The sequence below is a fragment of the Liolophura sinensis genome, chromosome 11 (genome assembly GCF_032854445.1).
Source record: "Liolophura sinensis isolate JHLJ2023 chromosome 11, CUHK_Ljap_v2, whole genome shotgun sequence".
NCBI lineage: Eukaryota > Metazoa > Mollusca > Polyplacophora > Chitonida > Chitonidae > Liolophura > Liolophura sinensis.
The window spans coordinates 8,931,352-8,954,509 of NC_088305.1; the positions used below are offsets into that span (position 1 = coordinate 8,931,352).

The 23,158-nt window shown below is 41.2% G+C and overlaps 1 protein-coding gene across 1 annotated transcript in view; it reads right to left on the reverse strand.

Moving 5' to 3' along the window:
- LOC135477484 (adenylate cyclase type 1-like) overlaps positions 1-22,558 on the reverse strand; it is a 101,126-nt gene extending 78,568 nt beyond the window's left edge. The window contains exon 1 of the mRNA XM_064757602.1: positions 21,471-22,558. Coding sequence (XP_064613672.1) covers positions 21,471-22,076 — 606 coding nt within the window. The 5' untranslated portion in view covers positions 22,077-22,558. The remainder of the gene's footprint in view (positions 1-21,470) is intronic.
- Between the last annotated feature and the right edge of the window lie 600 nt (positions 22,559-23,158).

Here is a 23,158-nt window from a genome sequence, read left to right on the forward strand (position 1 = left end):
AAAACTACACAAATCATCTAAAAACTTCAAAAGTTTATGAAGTAAAAAATTAGGAGGAGATCATTCAAAGGGAAGCACTCAGTAGTTTTCAATGATGATGGGAAGACGCTAGGAATGTTCTAGGAAAGCGCTTCTGTTCAATGCGCCAATGAACTAGGTTCAATAAGTAACACACGCTTGTATTCACGGACATTCTATGAAAGAATAAAATGTGCCATTCTGCATTCACCCAGGTTCCAAAATATCCAATGCTTCCAAGCAAATGTCCCTTTATTATATTGCACCCACTGCAAACAAAAACATCTGGGAATAGTAATTTGGTATTCTGGCCCGGCCTTTATATCTGCTACAGTCTCTCGTTACTACTATTCTGAACTAACTCAGAACGAGTCTCTTTGCTATTGGCACGCCCGTATATGCATGTGCCCTGTCTAAAATAACACATGCAAGCTTTGATAACGTCCTTACCAGGAGCTATAACAACACAGCCGCGCTGACGGCTTGAGACGGTCGAGTGCCGCGGCCCTTTACCAGATGCTGCTAGACGGTGATATGGTCTTAAAATTGGGGCTGGACAGGAACTTCATTTGGTACAAAGATGATTGATTCTGCTCTAGGCATTGATTTATATCAAACATTCTCGTCCCACGAATTACTGTTTTATTTATGACTTTATTAGGCAACCATCAAGGAGCCATGTCCCTCGAATTGTCCAATATATACTTCTAATTGATAAGTGCACGTCTTGCCCGTTTTACTACGTTGATGAAAGACGCTGTGCTCTTTCATCTGATGACCTCCCAGATATGAATACAATGTTTGTTGGCTGTGAGCTAACGTATTGATCTAACACTAGGTTCTCACGAGTCAATAACATCAGGACCCGGTTGTTCTAAAACTGTCTTGAGACTAATACCGGATTCAAGTTTACGCCAAGTTTTCAATTTTGTGCTTAGCCCCAAATTATTACGTAACAGTTATATTAAATATATGCTGTATGTCTTTCATTATATTCTGCTCTTACGCTACATATTTCATATCAAAGTAGGGGTACACGTTTTAGTATTACGGCGGCCCTTGCGCACATGTCATTCCATAGCTAAAGACATACCATATTAGGTAAACTGACTCTAAATGACGCATTCTTTTTTCTCACTCTCTCATGGAGATTCCGCGGACAGAAAATAAAGGTACGAGCCGTTATCTTATACCAAACACAAACCTGGGCTGAACGTCCTAATGGAAGTATAAGAGGAAGGTAAATTGTGTATTTGTGTAACGCCATGTCGGAGAATACGTATTATATATCTATATCACATTGCGTTAGAGAATGTGTATTAACTTGACGCTGTGTCAGAGAAAATGTATTTTGCATTTCATTAGAGTGTCAGAAAATTTAGTTTTCACTAGGACTTCAGTGGCTAGGTTAAGGGATTAAGAAACCTGGAGTTAAACTACCTCACCACATCAATTCGAAGACGAAATAGCGATACTGGATTCGAACACAAGACCTTATAGGTCAAAGCACTAAATATAGCAGCGAGCCATGCAATTGTGGGTGAATGCAATGATATGGTCGTATCCGGTGCATCAATGTGCCGCGCATGTCATCTATCATATGATCTGGCCGGGGCTCAATAAATGCACCCCCGCTGTTCATGACACGTTTTATTTATATCCCAGCGACGCAGTTTCTCAAGGAACAGTCAGGTCTGGCTCCCAGATGGTGCAATCAGTCAGTTGGGACTGTAAACAGCAGAGTTTGGCATTACCAGGTTCCGACCGACCCTACTTCCGGAAGACATGGCGGGAGAAAGCACCCCGCAACATTCCGGCGTTAGCGCGTGGAGGTGTCAGAGTTGGGGGGGTCGGGCAGAGCATACGACACTATTTGAGCGCCAAGAACCAAGCAACCAAAGAAAAACTTAAGCGTAGTATTCTCGGGAAAAGGAGTCGCTTCAGTTTAACGATGACAGAGTTTTCAAATGACAGAAAATAAACATAATACGGTGAAGTAAAATTTTGTGTTTTCTTTCCGTAAAATAAGGTAGTCCAATGTTCCATTCAGAATGTGGTGCCTTTGCATTCTTTTCATGCTATTCCGTGTCAAGTGTGACATATTCAGTAATTCCACACCACGAGAATGACTATAAACATCAAGTCATTTTTTTTTACCAAAATATGTCTGTGCTATACGGTGATATGAGGTCGTATCAGTTGTAACCAATTATAAGCATTTCTTGATCAGTTAGATTAATACTCTGAGATAAACTGAAAAGAGGCCAGATTTCACCTGTTATACGCATACAATGGATATTCATTCATTTGCCGAGAGGTCTAATGACAGTTTTTCATCAAAGGCGACAATATAGCCTTTCAGCAATGATCTCAAAGAGATTCAAATCCAGTGTCCGCAATAAGTGGGGAGAATTATCTTATTTATTTATTTGTTTGATTGGTGTTTGTTTGATTGGTGTTTATTTGATTGGTGTTTTACGCCGTGCTCAAAAACATTTCGTTTATACCACAGCGGCCAGCATTATGGCGGAGAAGAGAAATACCAGGTACCTGTTGAGGACGTGGTTTACCTCAGAGCGAGTCAATGAAATAAATTCTGACTTGGCCTGAATCGTAAACCTCAATAAAATTTACATGTAATTAAAACATCTCAAAGCGGGGGCTGATCTAACTCGCTGCTGGATGCTCAGAAAAGAAGACTGGTTATTGTATAATCTGCTACCCGATATGCATTAATTCAACATCGGTCATAATTATTTCATCACCAGGACACGTAATCAGCATGTAAATTATTATGTAAGCTATGCCAGCTCATGTGGGAAAGTCTGCCTAGCAGCAACCTGTAGATGGTCGTGGAATTCCACCACGCTCTGTCCGGTTGCCTCCCAGAATAAAGCTGTCCGCCATAGTATAAGAGAAATATTTTCGAGTACTGCGTAAAACACCAATAAGTAAAGAAATAAATGGAAATATAGATGTCTCAGAACAGATCAATACTTATCCATTGCATACTATTATACTAATAACATAAGACTTATAAACATACCAACAAAATTATAGTATTTCTCTGAAAATATGCTTTTGTTTTTCTCTTTAAATTTTCTAATTTCGTGTTGTCCAAACGGATCACTCAGTTTATCAAAGAAATAAAATGTCGGTTGATACCTACAGGAGTTCTGGCCTACTCAGTTGAATTCTACTGAAATAACGAATTAAAACTTCTTGGCGTGCGGTGGAATTCAAAAATGTACTATATCAACCATACTCAGTGCGGAAATAAATTGGTTGATTACTAGGAACTCTTTCACCTGGAGACATACACAATTAAAACTGTCCATACAACATTGCTTTCAATGATATACCTGAGATCCATCAGATTGCAGATGTATATGTCCCCAGGTGGCAATCATGCAAATTTAAGCCCAGTAACACGGTCGTGTCTGATCCAAATTAGATCGACTTTTTATATAACACTGCAGGAAATAATTAGTATGTATAGAATATATTATTATATGTTACAAAAAAGATATTTGCGATTAATCCATCAGACAGTATAGGGACGAATTCAGTAAGATGTATGGGTCGGTATGCACTGATTAAACCAGCCCGAGGGGCTTTTTATTATACACACTAGGCAGGAATTCTTAATAGTTCATACACGATGCCTCTTCCCCTTTTATTTTCAGCCCTGGACTGACCACTGGGCATACACCGTGCCCACAGCATAGCGGAAGACAGATGTTGCAGTTAACTGTCTGTGCTGCTTCAAGACCGTAATGGGGCTGCTGACAGAATTATCCCATCTCCGATCACACTGTCTTGTAAATGCGACCCTTACATTTATAAATATACGGCGTCTATGTTAAAGTTGACGTCATCAACTTCATATTTTTAAATTCAAATAGCACGTAATTTGTTGGTCGGTTGAAACTTGAACACATCGTATATATGAGGAAATACATTTAGGTGTTTTGCTTTTCTTACTTTCAACGTAGATTTCGCGCGTTCCACATTGTACAAAAAGGAATTTATATGATTCTGTAACCTGTGAGAATCAAAACCGTAGACGTTTAAGAGCTTTCGAGTTTATGTTGTCATGCGCATGTAAAACCCGATTAATATGGACACTAAACCTGAACCAGCCTATAGCTATACCTCAATCTGATGTCTACTTTACAAATCCAATTTATCGAACTGTCTGTTACCGCCTTGAATATAGTCTCGCAGGACACAGTGTCTCGCGTTACCTCACAGTCGTAGAAATCCTTCCGATGTTCTAAATTATGACTGGTTTATTCGTTTGCGAACGTGAAGCTGTCTTCATTGGAGAGCAGGAAAAGTGTCAATGCGCATGTTATTCAGCCAAGCGCCAATCAGGATTCACTGTCGTAATAAGTTGTTGGTTTATTGTACTTTTGAATTGTTTAACTGTTCTGTGACGAGGCTTTCCGCCGGACACTAAGAATCGAAAGACGATATAAAGTTTCTAACCATCTGTTATATTTTCGAAACACATTCCGATTTAAAGTACTTACTGAATAGCGCAAAACACACTGTCATGAGGGAGGGAATGAAACTCAAAATATAGGCTTTTATACTAGAATACAATGTCAGTGTAACCAATCTGTGTAACTTTCGTAATACATCCTGTAGAATGGTTGCCCTTTAACAACCGTACTCAAGGCGTTTATTTTACTTATATGAGTTATTGGTTGATTAAACCGTAGTGTTCAGAGTAAACCTGACAATCCCCTACACTAAAAACCGTTGTCGAAACAGCGAGAGCTGGGTTCGAACACACGACCTCTCTGATAAAGGCCCTGACAGTCGCAGCGAGGCACCGCTTTAAACATGTGAGTCAGCCAGGCCCCAAGATAAAAAGAAAACACATATACAAGGTTTATGTGATGGGAACGTAGGTCGGTACAAGCTGGGACATAACAGGGACCCGAAGCTTCGAGAGAACACCCTGGAGCGTTTTAGATGTGTAGCTTGTCTTGGTATAAGATAACCAGACCTGTGTCTTCGGCTACAGCAGCGATAGTAAATGTAATCGGTGTACTGAGCTGTTCCACTGGAACACGGTTGGCTCTTTGAGAGAACCTGCGCACCTTAAATACAAGGAACATATGGCTACCATCAACGATTCACATGGATGTATACACAGACTTCCCAACACCGCTAAGGCGGTTACTAAACTATGGATCCAAAAATAACCCGAACTAAGACTAAAGGTCACGCAAGGCTCAACCCTACCATCTTAAACTAGTATTTCTGTATTTTCTTTAACTTCATAGGAAACTGTCAAATCCTGGGATAATCTCGGAACCAAATGTTTTCTGAGTATCAATGTTTCTGGTGAAGATTTCTAGCCCAGACTTAGTGGCCTTGGAAATATCAGAGCCACTTAGCGATCACTGACACGCCATTTTTTCTTTTGGGTCAAAGGTCACAAACACTTTTGACCAACAGATTTTTTCTGCAGGCTCTTAATCGCTTGGAGAACGATAACAATTGCTTATTATATTTATTAATCGATACAAAACGCCATGACTCGTTTTAGCAAAAGAATTTGTAAAACGGAGATGTTTACACAGCAGTAATACATTAGTTCTGTCCGTATAAAAATGCTAGGTTCACCTTCGAGCATTGGGTGCGTTATCCCAACACTTGACATGGCGAGCGGGCAGGCATCAAGTGCAGCACTTCATATGCAGAGAGGCTTCACTCTCAGCAGAAGAATAAATGTCGCTGAAGTTCTCGGTTGAAAATGGCCAGGCATTTTTGGTTGCACACACTGCACTTCAAGAACACTAAGAGAGCAATGGGTTCTGGTTCAAGAATCTACCGTCGTGTCGGAAAATACGCTGGAAAAAATTTACATCGGCTGTGAAATGCATGCAGGCGTTGAAGAGATATGTGACTCGGGTGGTGAAAACAAAGGCGACGGTGAATGGTTAATAGTCATCTGGATGTCAACAAGTCTTAAATCTTGAGGGGAAGTTCATGTAGGGCGCACTGACAAACGGAGACTTCCTCCATGGGAACGAGTGAGATGAACTCTAAACACAGATCCCCTCTGTGCACGGAATGAACACAGAAATCTCCTCAACCGTTGTACATGATACTAAGAACTACTTGGCCACTTATCATTTTACCTCAGGGTTTTATTCTAACTGTTCACTTATATTCTTAGAAAGTAACACTTTAGGCCGCCCGTTGGCTTAAGCAAAATTAGGTAAAAATGCAATGGTGTTAACTGCAAATTATCAGATGTCATTGGTTTGGAATTACTCAAAATGCTGTGAAATCAATGCCAAGAGACTAATCCTTTGGAACTTTCAATCCACCACTAGAATTCTGGTTTTTACAGGTATCCAATACAAGCGACTACAGTATACAGGGTAATATAATTAAGATGTACAGCACAGAGAGAAAAACCGGAGCACCGACGACAACGTGCTAGCTGGCAAATGGTTACACCTAACCGGTGAAATACGATCTCTTGTCAATTTACCTCAGTTAGAGTTAACAGCAGCGGTTTCAACAGTGTGGTAGTTGGCAAATGGTTACATGTAACCGATGAAATCCGGCTTCAAATACCAAAATATAACCGGAAGGGATCTTGTGTCAGATACCCTCGAACTTCTTGGTTGTTACGGTCAAATGACAATCCAACGGAGGGAGTGCTTAAAAGGCTTGAGAAGCCATGGCCTCTTTCACATAAAATTATCGATCATCCACAGGGAAAAAGGTATCATTTTTCTTCAATATATTGCAGAAAAATCGATCTCATTTCGACTTCGAGCTCGATTCATTTTGGATATCACCCGGAGGGTATTTCTCCTTAAACCGTCTAAGCACAATTGATAATATTAACAGATCGATATTCAATCAAAGTAGCGGACGTATCTAGTGCACAAAAATATTTGAGCAAACTCGAAGCCTTTTTGAATGATCATTTTTTAAATTAATAAAGAGGGGTCAGGGGTCATGAGTTGACGTAATGCAGCCAAATGCACACTTTAACGACAGAATACATGCGTATTTGGTAATAAAAATAGCTAATTAAGTAACACTCATCACGGTCTATTTATCAGGAAATATTGGTGCAATATTTCACAGACTTTCGAGTGACCGAGCAGTGAGAGCATTGGCATCACCAGCAACGGACCAAGATCAAACTCTAGTCGTCTTAGACCTGGAACTTTAAAATCGGAATGGTAATCTACTGAAGCAGCACTATACTATGACAACAATGGGACAGCCTGTTGCAAGGAGATACTGGCTTGATATTATCTTAATAATACTGAAAGTAGCATTAAACCCATCAATCAATGAAACAATAAACCTATGCATCGACACAGACATTCGTATACCAGCCTTCAACCAAAACGGACGTTTCAAGTCAATAATCGCAAAGCCGACTTTCAAAACCATGTTTGACACAAACCGTCAAAGAACAAAGAAAATACATAAAATACGAAATTAGGGCGGAATTGTGCAAAGAGAAGCAGCCAACTGTTTTCAGTGATGTTGGAAATGCCGAAGGTATAATTATATGTTCTAGGCGAAAGAGTGAAATCAGTACTTAAAAAGTGCACCACGCTTGTAGATAAGTTCTCAATAATAAAATATGTATCTCAGTTGAGGTATGATTGCAACTGTTCATATATCCAACGAGGCGATCTACTTCAACACGATGAATATACGCTACTTGTAACGGCTGGATCTTCGCTGACACAACCTTCAACAGATAGGTGCATTTGAACAGTCTACTATTACAGAGCACGGACACACATAAAACCATAACATTTAACGCAACTTAAACAAAACGTTCTGCGCCAACCTATCTACTATGGGCCTCTCCGGGCATAGTGGTAAAGGCCTGATGCAATAAATCAACTGCACAAATAGCCCATCGCTTTCACACACAAATTCAACTTCAGCTTCTTGGAAGCTTCACATAGGCAAACCCGACCGGTCTGTTGTGTCGTGTAAAATCGTTTAGAGAGAATCGTTTAACAGTCATCGATGATTTGCCACTAGCTAAAAAAAAGGGGCTCGTTAATTGAAAATAAACATTTTAGCCCATTCTGTTTTGATACCGGCGTACGGCCTTGGACATAGAATTTAAAGATTCGCCTGCTCTCACTGCCTGTGGGGCCTTAATGACAAGCAACGATCGACGACGCTTGTCGTGCCTTTTACGCAGTTTACTTGTCTTCCACTAATAAAGTGTTCATATGTGGGCGGCGTCCACATGACAAAGTTGGTCAGTAACTTGTCAAATGTCGGTGGTTTATCCCATGCACCCTTATTTCCTCTAACAATAAAACTCACCGTCATCGTATACGTGAACTATTTTTTATTTGGAGTTTATTGTTGAGCGACAATCAAATAAACAAATCAATCAGTCAGTCAATCAATCAATCAATCAACCAACCAACCAACCAAGTCAATCATTCAACCAAATCAAACTTCGGAGTAGGTTTACATCATGACGGCCAAGCTATTCAGCGCGGTAAGCTTTATGGTGATGTGGGCTATGTATATGTAAGCTTTTTATACATAATCAAGCTGGAAGGGTCTTTGTGGAGAATAAGGTACCACACGGGATAACGGTAGGCTTATGGGGTTAAGGGATTATCTGGTATTACGCACTGCCTTCAGATATTTACTGTCATATCGGGATATTAGCTCCTAAAATGGCATAGAGGTGATTCCCCTCCTTTAGTTTCAAACAGTACTCCTTCGCTGCGCGAATCACTTGCATGCTGCAGAGATACGGCGTTCGTGTTGGCACCATCCAATGATCACTGGTTCAGTATCACATAGGTTTGTTTTATTTATTTGACTTGTTATAGCACCATGCCCAAATACTGGACTGAACCTCGGACCTTCAGTTTAAGATGCGGACAATTCTGTATAGACTCTCTGCCACCACAGTGCGTGGCCGTTGTTGGCAATGGTTCCGAGCTGCATGTAAGTCATTCACGAATGTTGAAAACTCACAGTACAGACTCAATGGCGTTGAGGTTACCCAACGCAACACAAGCCAGCTGTTGACTGCTTTACAACATAAGTACCAGTAACCTTTACGCCTCATATGCTTCACCGGTGACCAGAAGTGGTGCAACACAATCACGATTGTAAATCAATAACCCAAATAGGAAGTAGGCAGTAATCACAGAAGATGCTAGTTTCGTGTGGAACATCAAATGGAATGAATCCAGAATTGGCTACGGCGAAAAAATGAACGCCCAGAAAAACTCTTGAAGAGAGTGGATTACGTTTGGATGCCCGAGAAGTCACGTAATATAGCCTGCACTTGAGACGAAGTGGATCACGGGTGTATTGATTAATGAAAAGAACACTTCCCGTTTGCCACAGGGAGTCCTCCGCCACCCCTGTGCCCACTCTGGGTAGGCGTGGGCAGTACTGAATATATTATGAGGATAGAGGTTTCGGTATCCATGAGGATGAAGGTTTCGGTATCCATGAGGATGAAGGTTTCGACATGTACACTACCCGCGCGATCCCTTCCGTTATTCGACCTTAAGTCGTTAAAGATCGATATTAATGAATACATTGTTATTTATACCGGTGTCTTCCAGGTAAACACCTTGAGAATCTGTCCAATCAGGAATCGCGTTATAGTGCTGGGCAGGGCGGGAAACGATTAAAGTATATAGTCTTATCATTTTAAACGTTTGCAAGGCAGAGTGAAAGCGCAATGAGAACAAATGTACAAAAAGAGTGATTACGCAACAAGAGTAAAAGACCATGTGTAATGAAAGTCAAAGCGCAGAAAGAGGGAATTAGATTAAAATCACACGTAAATGAAGGCCGTTAAAAATCAATTCTTATCACAAACGTAGGGCCCAAAAGTCTATACAGCACTCAGCTTAATGGGTAAAGGAACAGTTCTACAGCCAGGAAAAAACACCGAAAAACCTGAAAAAAATCATGATTTAATGTCTCACTCGAATCAACAACAAATAGACTCGAAGACGCGATCTCATTGGCCAAGGGACGAATTGCTTGATTTAGTATGTAAGAACTCCAGTGTATGTGTTCAGATGCCCATTATCATACAGTGGTGGCTAATTTGTTTTCAAAAACACCCTTCGCGGGAAATTAGTTTTATCTGCATTAGATGTATGAATGCCTGCACCTCCATGCATCATACCTTGTAGCGTACGGTATTTCAGCTATGAACCAAATTATTGATTGATACCATTGTTTTTGACAGGGCAAAACTATCCGAATGCAGAAGAAATCTAGGCCTAAAGAAAACAAATCAACACCTATACAAAAAGTCTGGGCCTAAAACACCTAGGTCTCTAACCCGTCCGGCAGTGTATAAAAATAACCTTGGCCTATGCAGAACAAATCCAGCGTGGCGAAAAACACATCTAGGTCTACGCCAAACAGAGTAAGTACCATGGAAAACAAATCCACCTCTACGCAAAACACATCTAGGTCTACGCAAAATAATCCACGTCAACGCGAACAAATGATGTCTTTTTATATATAATGTCAGTAAGCCTAACTATGTCAAACAGTGCGACTAAAAATATGCTATATTCAACACAATTAGGATATAAAAAAGTATCACACGCAGATGATAACATGCGGAAGATCAATTCCATCAAACTGTTTACCATTCCAATTAATTACAGCTGAATATATCGCTGTAATAATTGTACCAGGGAATTTACAGCGACTTGTTTGCTGAAGTGACCCTTCAAGCGTTCCACGTACATTATCCATTATGTCAAGTGAAAAGTACAATACAAACAGCACATGGTGTCAATCATTTCTTTTAAGGGAATAGCAAACGGAGCTCTTGCTAGAAATCATTCTGCATCCTCGTCGAACAAATAGTTAGAGTTTGATCAACACGTCCCTAATGTCCCCTGTGATCACAGCATAATCAATCGATCATGGCGGCCTTCCAGACCGGGCGTTCTCTCTTAATCAAATGTTTCCGCTGTATATGGCGTTAATAACGAACCCCAGCATCGATTTTCGCCATCAACCACCAAGGCATTACGACAGGTAATTAGCACCTGGAATGTCAACAATTAATTAAGCACGTGTGTGTATATCACTGCGTAGGCGAGCATTCGATAATCCGTTACACACAGCAGGCGTAACACCGTTTGGTGTAAATGCAGGCACATGGTACCTTCTTGGGGATAAAGACGTAAAAAAGTAATAGCTTCCATGCCACTTTTTGCTCAGAGGCCGAGCAGAAGTAGCATGTTATACAATAATGTTTAACACAAGCAATGGTTTACACGGAAATAGAGGGTCCGTAGATCCAGCCCACACTTGTCAGCTTTTGTGGGGCCATGATGATAAAAGATACGTGCTATACGATGTCCGTTGTACCGTATGAGCAGCAATTCAGATTCCCTCCGACTGCCTGCAACAGTTGCTCATCCAATTAGAGGACGGGTGAATGGGTCGATGTGCAAACTTCAAATGTGTACATCACAGGTGCTAAATTTCGCCCTCGACTCTCCAAAGGTCGGCGGTTTACTGTTGGCACTCACAAGGGATTAAAGGGGATTTGTACTTTTCCTTTTTGTTTTAACGAATTATACAGATTGTGTAAACCCACAATATGTACCTTTAATGGTTTTTACCCTGCGAATGCCTGGTTACAGAATACCATAACACACCATCGACGGACAAATCGCCCCAATCATGCTGGCGAAGACTAATTTAACATTCCTCTGTGCCTCTCGCCGACGTACCACGCTATCCTGATATTACAAAACAGTATAATATCGCCTGTACATGTAAGACTTTATACTGAAATACATTCTGTGCTGTGCACATAATCCCTTGCAGGCCCGAACGTCGGTCGATGTCCAGTTCCTAATTCCATAGACAGACGTTATGGCACGAAGTCACCGCTGGTATTTCCGTGGTATTTCCATGTACCCGCATATAACTGGGTACATGAACCCATGCAAAAAACACATACCCTCACATCCCCCTAGACGATATATTAAGCCTTAAGGCTATACACAATCAGGAAAACTGTGTCCACAACACACACTTCCCGGTTTCCCGAAGTGGTTTTACAATGTGGTTTTGCTGTCTCGACAGTTCCTAATGCAGTGCAGATATACGGGGATGCAAGACATTTAACCGTTGAATTGCTAATTATGAAATCAGACTTTTATTCCATTTTCATTCAACTTTATAAATCTGTTGAAGTCGAGACATGGTCTAGCGCGTAAAAGCAGTTGGTTTTCAATCGCTAGGACCCACGAGGTTCAAATCCGTCCCCTTGGACGCGGAATGTGTAGATGTCCTCTCTCACTGCTTGTGGGGACTTGCTGACAATAAATGGTCGACGAGGCTCGTGTGGCCGCTTGCGCAGTCTTAAGTTCGTACAAGACTTCTGTTAGAAACTGGATGTGCACACAGTATTTCACACGTCACATGTGGAAACGTCCGCCAGTAACTAGCCAACGGTCGATGGTTTACTCGCGGCACTCCCATCATATAATTAATCAGCATAGCATTAAGCAACAACCACATGAAACTAAGCACTAAATGTATTTTTCGTCAGCCTTCATCGCAGTAACGACAATCGTTCTGATTTCCAGATGCAGACAAAATGAACATGTAGTCTTATGTCAGACTGTGTTCTCGTAGCCGTACCCTAGCAACCAATGTATATGCTTTGCTATGATAGAACCATGCTCACCAGGCATACGTAACAGCAGACACGCTTTGCGATGTACCGACCCTTCACACTCTGTAAGCTAGAATTGAAAGGGGCAGGCGGCAAAGTTATCAAAAAATATTACTCATCACAAAGGGGCATGGTACCATTTCGAACTGACTATCTATTAACTTGGTATCTCACAAAAAAATGGACCTGGTGTACATCTAAGTGCTGCACCCTTCTAAGAACGTAGGTATGTGTGTCTATGGGTAATACATGTGCATTCATACACTGTGTTTTCTTGTGGCAGGGCGAGTCCCTGGCGAGACACCATGATACTCCACCCAGTCTCGTTATGCTGATCAACAACTGAGGCAGCAACGAGAATCATTTTAAAATTTTACCCCATGTCTCCCAACTTTAAGTTGGCTGAAGCGGTCACCACCTTCTAAGAAAAGGCGGTGATATCATTGTATCATCGAATTCTATGGGCAAGCCACGATACGGTTACAATATGGCCGTGTCAAGGTCTATTCATTTATTCATTCTGGACAATAAATAGACATACGCTTGATTACGTTTTACAACGTACATTTACTTCATGAAATAACGCTGATCACACGTTTATTGTACAGTTCTACAGGCTGTCTGTCATCCTGTTTCTAAAATTATCGTTTTCCTGTAAAAATTTGTCTGGTGCCATCTAACAATTTTGATGTTTTGTCTTTTTTTCTTTAAATAAACGGAAACACTTCGCCTCGAACAAGCTCTGTCTATTAAGCAGGATATGTAATATTTATTTTTCTGCTAGAAAACGCAGGCACTTTTTGCCTTTATGTATAAAACTAGTTAATGGGCCTGTGAAAAGATGCCACCCTGTTCCCTTGCACGTGCAGTGAATAACAGCGCAGTACAGACGTTCTTGCATTTTTTTCCCTTTAGATGCTGTAGCTTAGTGATACTGTTCCCAGATGCGTGCAACATGCTAAACTGCCGGATCACAACTTCTTTTCTCAGGTTTTCACCTGCTCATTTCGAGTCAGCCTTAAGGCAGTATATCCATCGTCTTGAATTAGAACGCCGCGCTGGATGTATGTACAGCAGCCAGTAAAGCGTAACTAATACACAAATTTTATCATGAACAATTTATATACCAGCATAGTACACGATTTAAGAACTGATTTCACTCATTCGCCTTAAACATGCCTTGCGTCTTTTCAGCATCGCGGATAATTCTTGACTGCTTCTCTTTGCATGATGCCGCCAAAATCTCGTACTTCATGTACATGAACTTTCTTAGTTCTTTGTTACATGTGGTTTGTGTTAAACGTCATTTGGGAAATTTACCTTGCGAATACTGACCGAGAACGTCCATTTTGGTTGACTGCTGGACCGAGAATGTCCATTTTGGTTGACTGCTGGACCGGGAACGTCCATCTTGGTTGATTGCTGGACTGAGAATGTCCATTTTGGTTGACTGCTGGACCGAGAACGTCCATCTTGGTTGACTGCTGGACAGAGAATGTCCATTTTGGTTGACTGCTGGACTGAGAATGTCCATTTTGGTTGACTGCTGGACCGAGAAAGTCCATTTTGGTTGACTGCTGGACCGAGAATGTCCATTTTGGTTGACTGCTGGACTGAGAATGTCCATTTTGGTTGACTGCTGGACCGAGAACGTCCATTTTGGTTGACTGCTGGACCGAGAATGTCATTTTGGTTGACTGCTGGACCGGGAACGTCCATTTTGATTGACTGTTGGTATACGAATGTCTGTTTCCACGCATAGATCCATGGCTAGGTACGCCAACCTAAGAGACTATACATACATAAATGCATGAATGCTGCCATGTAGCCCATCAGTACCGTTCTCCGCTCAAATGCAATCGTAATACACACTCTTAAAACGTAAATTTTAAGATATCAACATTTTTAAAGTCTTGAAATGATACAACATGTTAAATACCGTAGAATGTGGCTATCAGCACCTCAAAAGTTACACCGAAGTCTCGGTTGCCTAAGTAGTTGGCCTACCAGAGCAACGTAATGACCCAGAAGCCCCTCACCAATGAGGTCGCTTTGAGTTCAAGTCCAGCCCATACTGGATTCCTCCGCAGCCGTACGTGGGAAACGCCAATCAAATAAATAAATAAACAAAGTTACGCCGCGTGTTGAGTCCTGGCAAAGAATAACATAATGTTACACAACATCAATAAAAATGTTAATTTGACATAAGATAATGTTACATTGTAAACACTTTGTGTTAAAGTGTGAAATTTCCAACACTGTAAAAAGTGTTATTCTAACACCATAAACGCTATCTCACCTCCACCACTGCCATAAGCGTTAGACTTAACATTATCAGATAAAAGTTCGGTTTTACGACATCCTGCATCTATATATTTTAGAAGTGTAATGCATGTTTAAATGCATGAGTTTTAATGTCGTTCACCTTTCTCACGTATTTGACATACTCGGCACCTCATGAGTCGTGCATGTAATAAAATATCCTTTTGTATCAAGCCCTTGTTAACCCAACCAACTCTATGTGCAGCTTTTCTTGACTCATCACGTCCTCTCTATTCTACATCAGTTGCACCGTGGAGTTTTAAGCGCTCCCTGTTCATTAACCATCACACGTTGTGTACGAAAGTAAGAGAGAAAGACAGGTTATCCCAGTTATAAACTTGTCCAAATAGTTTTTTCTGCTGTTGGAGAACTTCTCAGTCAGCGGAGAAATTACTGACGGCATGCGCACATCGCAGTGGGTTTCAAATCCAGCTGTCTACATATGATGATAATCTCGTGCGGCTACACGATAAAACACGAGTTTCCCTGACAACGCACAGAATGTACCCGAATGGCATAGCCTGAGGCTATTTGTTTTACAACTTTGCCTGAAGACATCAATTAGCTTCATTTTGTTCGCGATGAATCCTACTTCTTGTCTACAGCGGGATAAAAAAAAAAGAGGACACCGTCAATACTTAGATCCAACAACTCTGAAGTATAATATACCTCGTTGTTGACTTCCCTATGGTACTGAAGAGTGTATAGACATGTATACACGAACTTCGTATAGAAATAGTGCTTACATTGTTCAAATACTTCACATTCCACAAGTAAACAGAAGTTGACTGGTTTCTCAAATGCCGTCTCGACTCACACTTGTCGCCATTAGCTACTGAACGACAAGATTCCCTCACAGAATGAATGGTTGCATGATACTGTATGAAAATAGGTACATCTCATTAAGCCTTTGTGTTTCATCATTACAAAGTGTGTCACGTGGCCAAGTCAGGATTCATGATTAACAGAGGTCCAGGTACAACAAACTTGAAGAAATTTACAGAGTGGAGGGTTCACTGACTGAGTGACTGACAGACTGGTAGGCTGAGTGACTGATAGACTGGCGGACTGATTGAATGATTGACTTATTTACAGACTAACGGAATGACGCACTCAATGACTCTGACTAACTAACTGACTCTCGTGCAGACTGACTGACACTCAGAGTGATGGATTTTTGACTGGCAAGGTGGATTGATCGACTGACTAGCTGAGCAGATCGAGAAATGGACAGACTCACTAGCCCACCTGACAAGGTCATTGACTGATTGACTCACGGACAGATCGACTTCCCGGTTTCGACCAAGACAACATGATAAAAAAAGCCTCGAGTATTGTCACAGCTTACAAATGGCTATTTACACAATCACTTACGCGACGCTGCAAATCACAATGCTACATCACATGAGGGAGACACAAAACAACAAAGAAAAAACAGACGCTATTCTAGATCAACAAATACACTGATAAATAAAAAAAATCTACTCTGTATTGTCCCCGAGCATGATTATAGAGAGGAGCACACGCTGTGATGATATTATACTACTAGAGTCATCATCTAACAAGGTGGAAAACAACATGCCTGCAGACTATATATAAAGACTCATGAATGGGTTTGTGATGTCAAGTTTTTTCTTGACATGAATGTTTAATACCTGTAGTACAACCTACCAGGGTCTGGAATAAGGGAGAAGAACCGGAAGACCCCCTGGGGCGGGGAACTGAGGGGTATCAGAGCGTGACATCTGTCTGCTGTTTACCCTATAGACATATGTTAAATACTAACTGATTAACATAAAAGTAATCCAATAAAAGCGATAGCTTGAAGACAATCTACATAAACGAGATAATAACTTGATATAGTTATTGTATAGTTAATACAGTTATCGACTGGCACAACAAACCGGCACGGGATGGTAATAACAGTGCATGGGGAAGGAGGGGAATAATAAAGGAGAGAAGCTGCCGGACGGTTTGCTGACTGCATTATCATCATTATTATTAGTCATTATTACATTATTTGCTGACTGCATTATAATCATTATTATTTTTCATCATTATTATTTGCTGATGGCATTCTTACTATCTCATAAATCTTACATGTGGTTCACGGAGATTTTGCATCCTAAAGGGACGAGAGATTTCAGAATTATTTGGTAAATATATCATCACGATTAGCGGTGATGTCAGCGTATAAGATCGTGGCGCACAGGTCACGTAATGTGATTACGACAGGCACCTGAGAACTTGTGGTTTGTGAAAATATAAAACCGTGGAAGATCGGACACAACTGACGTGTGACATTACTTCTCACAGAGAACTTCTTTAACACCACTAAATCATCTGCAAAGCACTTAGACAACTATGGAAGATGTTTGATGTGATTTCGTTCTGCTTATCTTTGCATGATTTCTCAACTGACCTTGCGATTATTGACGTGGAACGTCCATCTTAGTTGACGGCAGATATACGAATGCATAGATTTAGTTGCCACGTTGGAGAGATTTTTTTTGGTTGGTGGTAACTTTCAATGCAACAAACTATACATGTAGATTTGTCTTGACTTGATACGCCACAAATTCACAGACCTTTCTCTTGACATATTCTTGTTGTAGGGGTACATTTTCTAAATGCGCACTGATAACATCTTGTGAGCACATACATTGTTTGAGTGCTACTTAGGGCCTCATTCCGCCTTTCAAAGGAAGACAAATAATCGCCACGATGTTAAGTAAACAATGTCAAGTGATCATCTTAGGGGAAGCCCCTTTATAAATGGGCTGGTGAATTCAACGTTCCCATGCTCTTCAATTCAAATCGGACGTCTACTCACGTGACCGCATGATCACTACATATATAAAATCTCTAAACAAAATACCAATAACACACGCCTTGTGTGATGACATTGTAGTATGTATGCCTGTGATAAAATGTGTGACGAACTGAGTTGCGGGTTCTCTCCCACAATAATGCTGATGGCCGTCGTATAAGTGAAATATTCTTGAGTACGGCATAAAACATCAATGATATAAACAAATAAATACATTCAAACCAAATACGTTCAAAACATTCCCTCACGTGACTGGTGACTACATAGATAAAATCTCCAGGGAGAATACCAATAAAATACTTTTTGTATGCACTTAGCAAGCTGACACTATAGTCTGCCGGCTTGTAACAAAAACCTGTAACGAACCGAGCAACAACAACAACAACGTTATTATATATATATATATATATATATATATATATATATATATATATATATATATATATATATATATATATATATTGGTTTAATGGCAGCCCCATTCTAACGAATGATTTGTGCTATAGCTCAGCCATTAGTACCAGTAGGTACATGTATGTACTATAATAAGCATATGCATACACACACATAGGCCTATGTATACTACACACAATTTTTCCATGTCTGGGTTTTTTTTTCTCAGTAAATACACACCGCCAAACAGTCAAATATGAATGACTAACAACAACGTTATTATTGAATCATTGGTGTCTGGTCACGCATAAGCGGTAGTGGAGTTAAGTCTATCTCGAACTGATCACGGTACACGATAATATGATTATGCAAAATGAGACAATCCTTTAAAACATGATGCCGAGCTTGAATGCCCTGTTATATTCCACCATTGTACTCGGGTAAGTGGTATCAAGCTGCAGCACAATCAGTCATGTGTATTAATAGGCCTGTACTTATATGATTATCTTCACCATAGCGTCCGTATATACTCCATAAAACTTACTTCCCACGTTTCCAATTTCGGCCAAAAAATGACATGAACGTGGAAGAAAACCTTCTGTGGTATAATGATGTTTGCGATACTCCGACATACATATTTACACAGTACCCTTCACAACACCTCGTTTTTGTTCAATACAAAAACACGCAAAGTAAAATTCCAAAGTTCATCGCGGATAAGCCCTCTGCGTTTGCCTCAAGTCATAATGTCCATATATCATCCATGTAAAAGGACATGAATTTGGCATACTCGAAATCACGTTGTGAATGATATATCTGCAATCACATATGGGCGCTTTGCCTCTTCGTGGAATACATTTCCATTACCTCAGTTTTACTGGTGCACATGTAGAGTAGCTTCACGGGATGACAAAAATGTTTCCAATAACACGATTTTACCCGGGTACCTTGAAGACGAGCAATATAGCTAAATGCCGTTTTATAACACTCGTACATACGCAGGTCAGATTGTAATAGCAAATTGCTTTTCTATGTAATATCTCTTAACCACTGGAAACACACGCTTGGCATGGTAAAATGACTTGTCTGGTAATATCTTTCAACAACATCAGTTAACAGCTTGGCAGTTTGACTTGGAAAAAAGGGCTTTCCACGCTACAGCTTACTAGTCCACAAGCAGACCAGCACTGGGGTCGGAGTAAGGGTGGGGTTGGGGGGTTGTGTATTTAGAGCGGACGTGGAACTGCCGAGTGTTTTCCGGAGTCACCCTAATAGTGTTCAAGTTTACGCTTATGAGCAGAGCAGTAGTACTTGGTCTTACTTGACGGTACAGCAAACTGAAAAGTATTGTTACATAATGACACATGTAGTAAAGGAATAACATAAGACTGAGATGGGTTCATGATTCAATTAATTATAAAATAATTTATTTATTTCATTTATTTGATTGGTGTTTTACGCCGTACTCAAGAATATTTCACTTATACGACGGCGGCCAGCATTATGGTGGGAGGAAACCGGGCAGAGCCCCGGTGAAAACCCACGACCATCCGCAGGTTGCTGGCAGACCTTCCCACTTACGGCCGGAGAGGAAGCCAGCATGAGCTGGACTTTAACTCACAGCGACCACATTGGTGAGAGGTTTCTGGGTCATTACGCTGCACTAGCGCGCTAACCGACTGAGCCACGGAGGCCCCTTATAAAATAATAAAAATATAATTGAAAACGTAGCCAGAAAATAAGACAAGTTGCTGTTCAAAACAAGAGCAGTCCAACATCAAAATTCAAACAGTGCAACAGAACAAAATCATAACGTATACATTGTCTTCAGGCATTAGTTGAAAGAGTTCGTCCTATCTTTCATAGAACTATGCATATTGCACCATATGAGCGGAAATTTGCTGTAATTTAGTAAATCACCGTTAAATTTTCGGAACCGATTGATACGGAAGACACATTGCGCCGTCAACACTTGTATGTTCTACATATAGGTTCTACATCTGTCAGGTCGCGTGGGTTTAGATTGAGAAGACGACCTCCACTAACACTTCACAACGTATGTCTCCTCAAATAAGTGCTCACTTTGAAAAAAAAACAACTTCCGCAACCTCAAAGACTATCAAATTCTCGCGGCGCTGCACATCCCGGATTTAATTGAGGAATCAAAAAGTAGAGAGTGTGGGACCACCGATATGGACGATTTCTAAAGTGTTGCAGAGTAGAGCAACATGTTTTTTTTTTTTTTTTGGTGAATTATTGAGTCATAATTAAGAAATAAATATACCCATGCCTGTTTAAGTGTAATATAATTAAAGACGTACAGCATAGAGAGTAAAACCAGAGCAGCGACGACAGTGTGATGTCTGGCAAATGGGTCACACGTAAGCGGTGAAAAACGGCCTCTATTCAATTCACCTCAGTTAGGGTTTTATTCTAAATAATAAATAATAGCAATTTAGACGCCCCCTACCAACATGGCTTAGGCAGAAGTAGGTAATAATAATAAAAATAAAGCAGTGATGTTAACTGCAATTTATAAGACGTGTAGTAGTAATGTGAGTAGAACCATCTGTTAATACAGCCACCCCATGAATCAGCGCAATTTAAGTTCATATCACGCTGTATTGCCACCGGAAGCCGTAGGCGAAGTGACCACAATCAAACTGGGTGTAATTTGCGCACTATTCTGTCCGCAACTAGGTATGTATATATTAAATATCATTAAAACGCTAATCCGGGGCTAGAGGCAGTATATTCATCGTGTTCAATTGGGACATATCAATTATGGACAACTTATATACGAACGACACAATTTGCATACTGATTTCACTCAATCGCTTAGAACATTCTTTGCATCTTTCCAAAATCACTGAAAACTGATGATTATTTATTTTTGCCTGATTCCGTCCTAATGTCACATTTTATATGCTTTCTTAGTATTTTCAGCCTTGTTAACCGTCGTTTTGGAAATTGGCCTGCCCATTATTTACCTGTAACGTCCATTCTGGTTGACAGCTGGTGCATAAATGTGTGTTTCGACGCATAGATTATACAGAAAGATGGACGCGTTAAACATGGACGTATAAACGTTCATAACTATATCTTCTGACCCCTCCTGTCTATAGGTGTAGTGTGTGTTGTTGATATATTAAAACATTTGATGAAAGCAATTAGCCCGTGACTTACCTGTCGCCAAAGTAACTCCGGAAATGTGTTAGCAATTACAGGTGATATGGCCAGGTGACACACAGGTATGAGCAAGCCAAACATAAGGGCCACGTATGTCCGTAAAGGCATCATCGAATATATCATAAATATCACAAACATTATCTCCCATACCCCGTCGGCGGGGCTGAATAAATCCTGACCCCCGGGCTCACCAAAACTGACGGGGAAAGCGATTGCACTGAATAGTAGTAGGAACACCAATAAGATATAACACAAAATAGAAAAGTGTGATTCGTGCATCAGCGGTGTGAAGATGTAGATGAAGATAGCGATGAGGACGATGCACTGCCCGGCCTGGTACAGTCCCCGGACGGTAGGGCGGGGCTGGTGGACGAAGTGAAGGATTGCCAGACTCAGGGTCAGCAAGATAAACAATAGCAGTAGGTAAGCTATAGATGTCTGTTGGAGTTTGTACACGTATCTTTTGTACAGCCGCTCCAACTCGATAGACTCGAATTGGTACGGGTGGGCAAGCTTCCACATGGTCCCCTGGGTGCGTTGAGGTGACGCGGTCTCCTCAGCTGGGGTGGCAGCCAGCCCTTCTTCGGCCGTACCCGGCTCCATTGCGTACACCGGCGCTAAAAGCTTTAACAACACAGCCTGGTCGACATCTCTGTACTACTACAACGCTGACTACACAGGGAAAGATGAACGCTTTCTGCAGCCGGCCAGTCGAAGGTACATCCCATGCTCCCCGTGTAAACACAGCCCTGTAGAGCAGAGCGCGCCTTACAGACAGCGCTCTCAAGCCCCCCCGTATAATAGCCTCCGTATGGATAAGCTCCGTCAAGACACTAAATAAAGACTGCCGTGAACGTTGAATCACAAAGTCCTTGTAGACGAATCCGTCACAAAATCCCCCTATGAAAGTTTGCTGAGCTGCAATTACAGATATTATGGTCTAGATAGCAGTAGTATATCGACCTATGCAAGTTAACACATAGACGTAGGTCGGTCTATTCAGTAAAACAGCTCACCAGCTTTGCTATCCCATTCAATCTCAGAGAAGAAAATGAAAAAGAAAAAAAAGTTAGGAAGAAAGCGTGTCTTGGGTCGAAGCCCGAGGCACTGCTAATCTCACGCTGTATCCCACTTCTTATACAAATCCCCGTGAAGTTTTTACCCGGGGGTCCAGCGACTATTTAGCTGGCTTGAACTCCATTAGACAAAGTTGTCTTCTCGTGTGGACTCACCTAACTATGCAGCGCCTGAGCTACACTGTTGGTAAGTCCCGTCTCCGTTTTTCGCCTAGCGTGACGTCAGAACAGTTTCGGCGGAGGAGTTCGTGAGCCGACGGCAATCCCCGCGGATCTTCCAGGGCTGGGTAAGTTCGCTGTCGGATCTGGTTTCACTTTTCGATAGGCGGCCGCCCGATACGAGCCAGGTTTATATCATGTATATGGTAGCAGGCTGGAGAGCTGTGGCAAGGCGGTATGTATGCGGGCTTGAGAAAAAATCGGTTATTGGAGCGAGTGTGTAAAACGGCCGAATGTTGCCTTACCTCAGACCTATAGGCCTTCACACTGTAGTTAAACTTGGTTGACCAGTTTCGCTGTGCGTATTCTAGGACCGCGCTGCTTAAGCCCGTTAGCACATATTCGGGTATGGTCGTAGCATCTTATCTAAGGATCAACTTATCAGGTGCA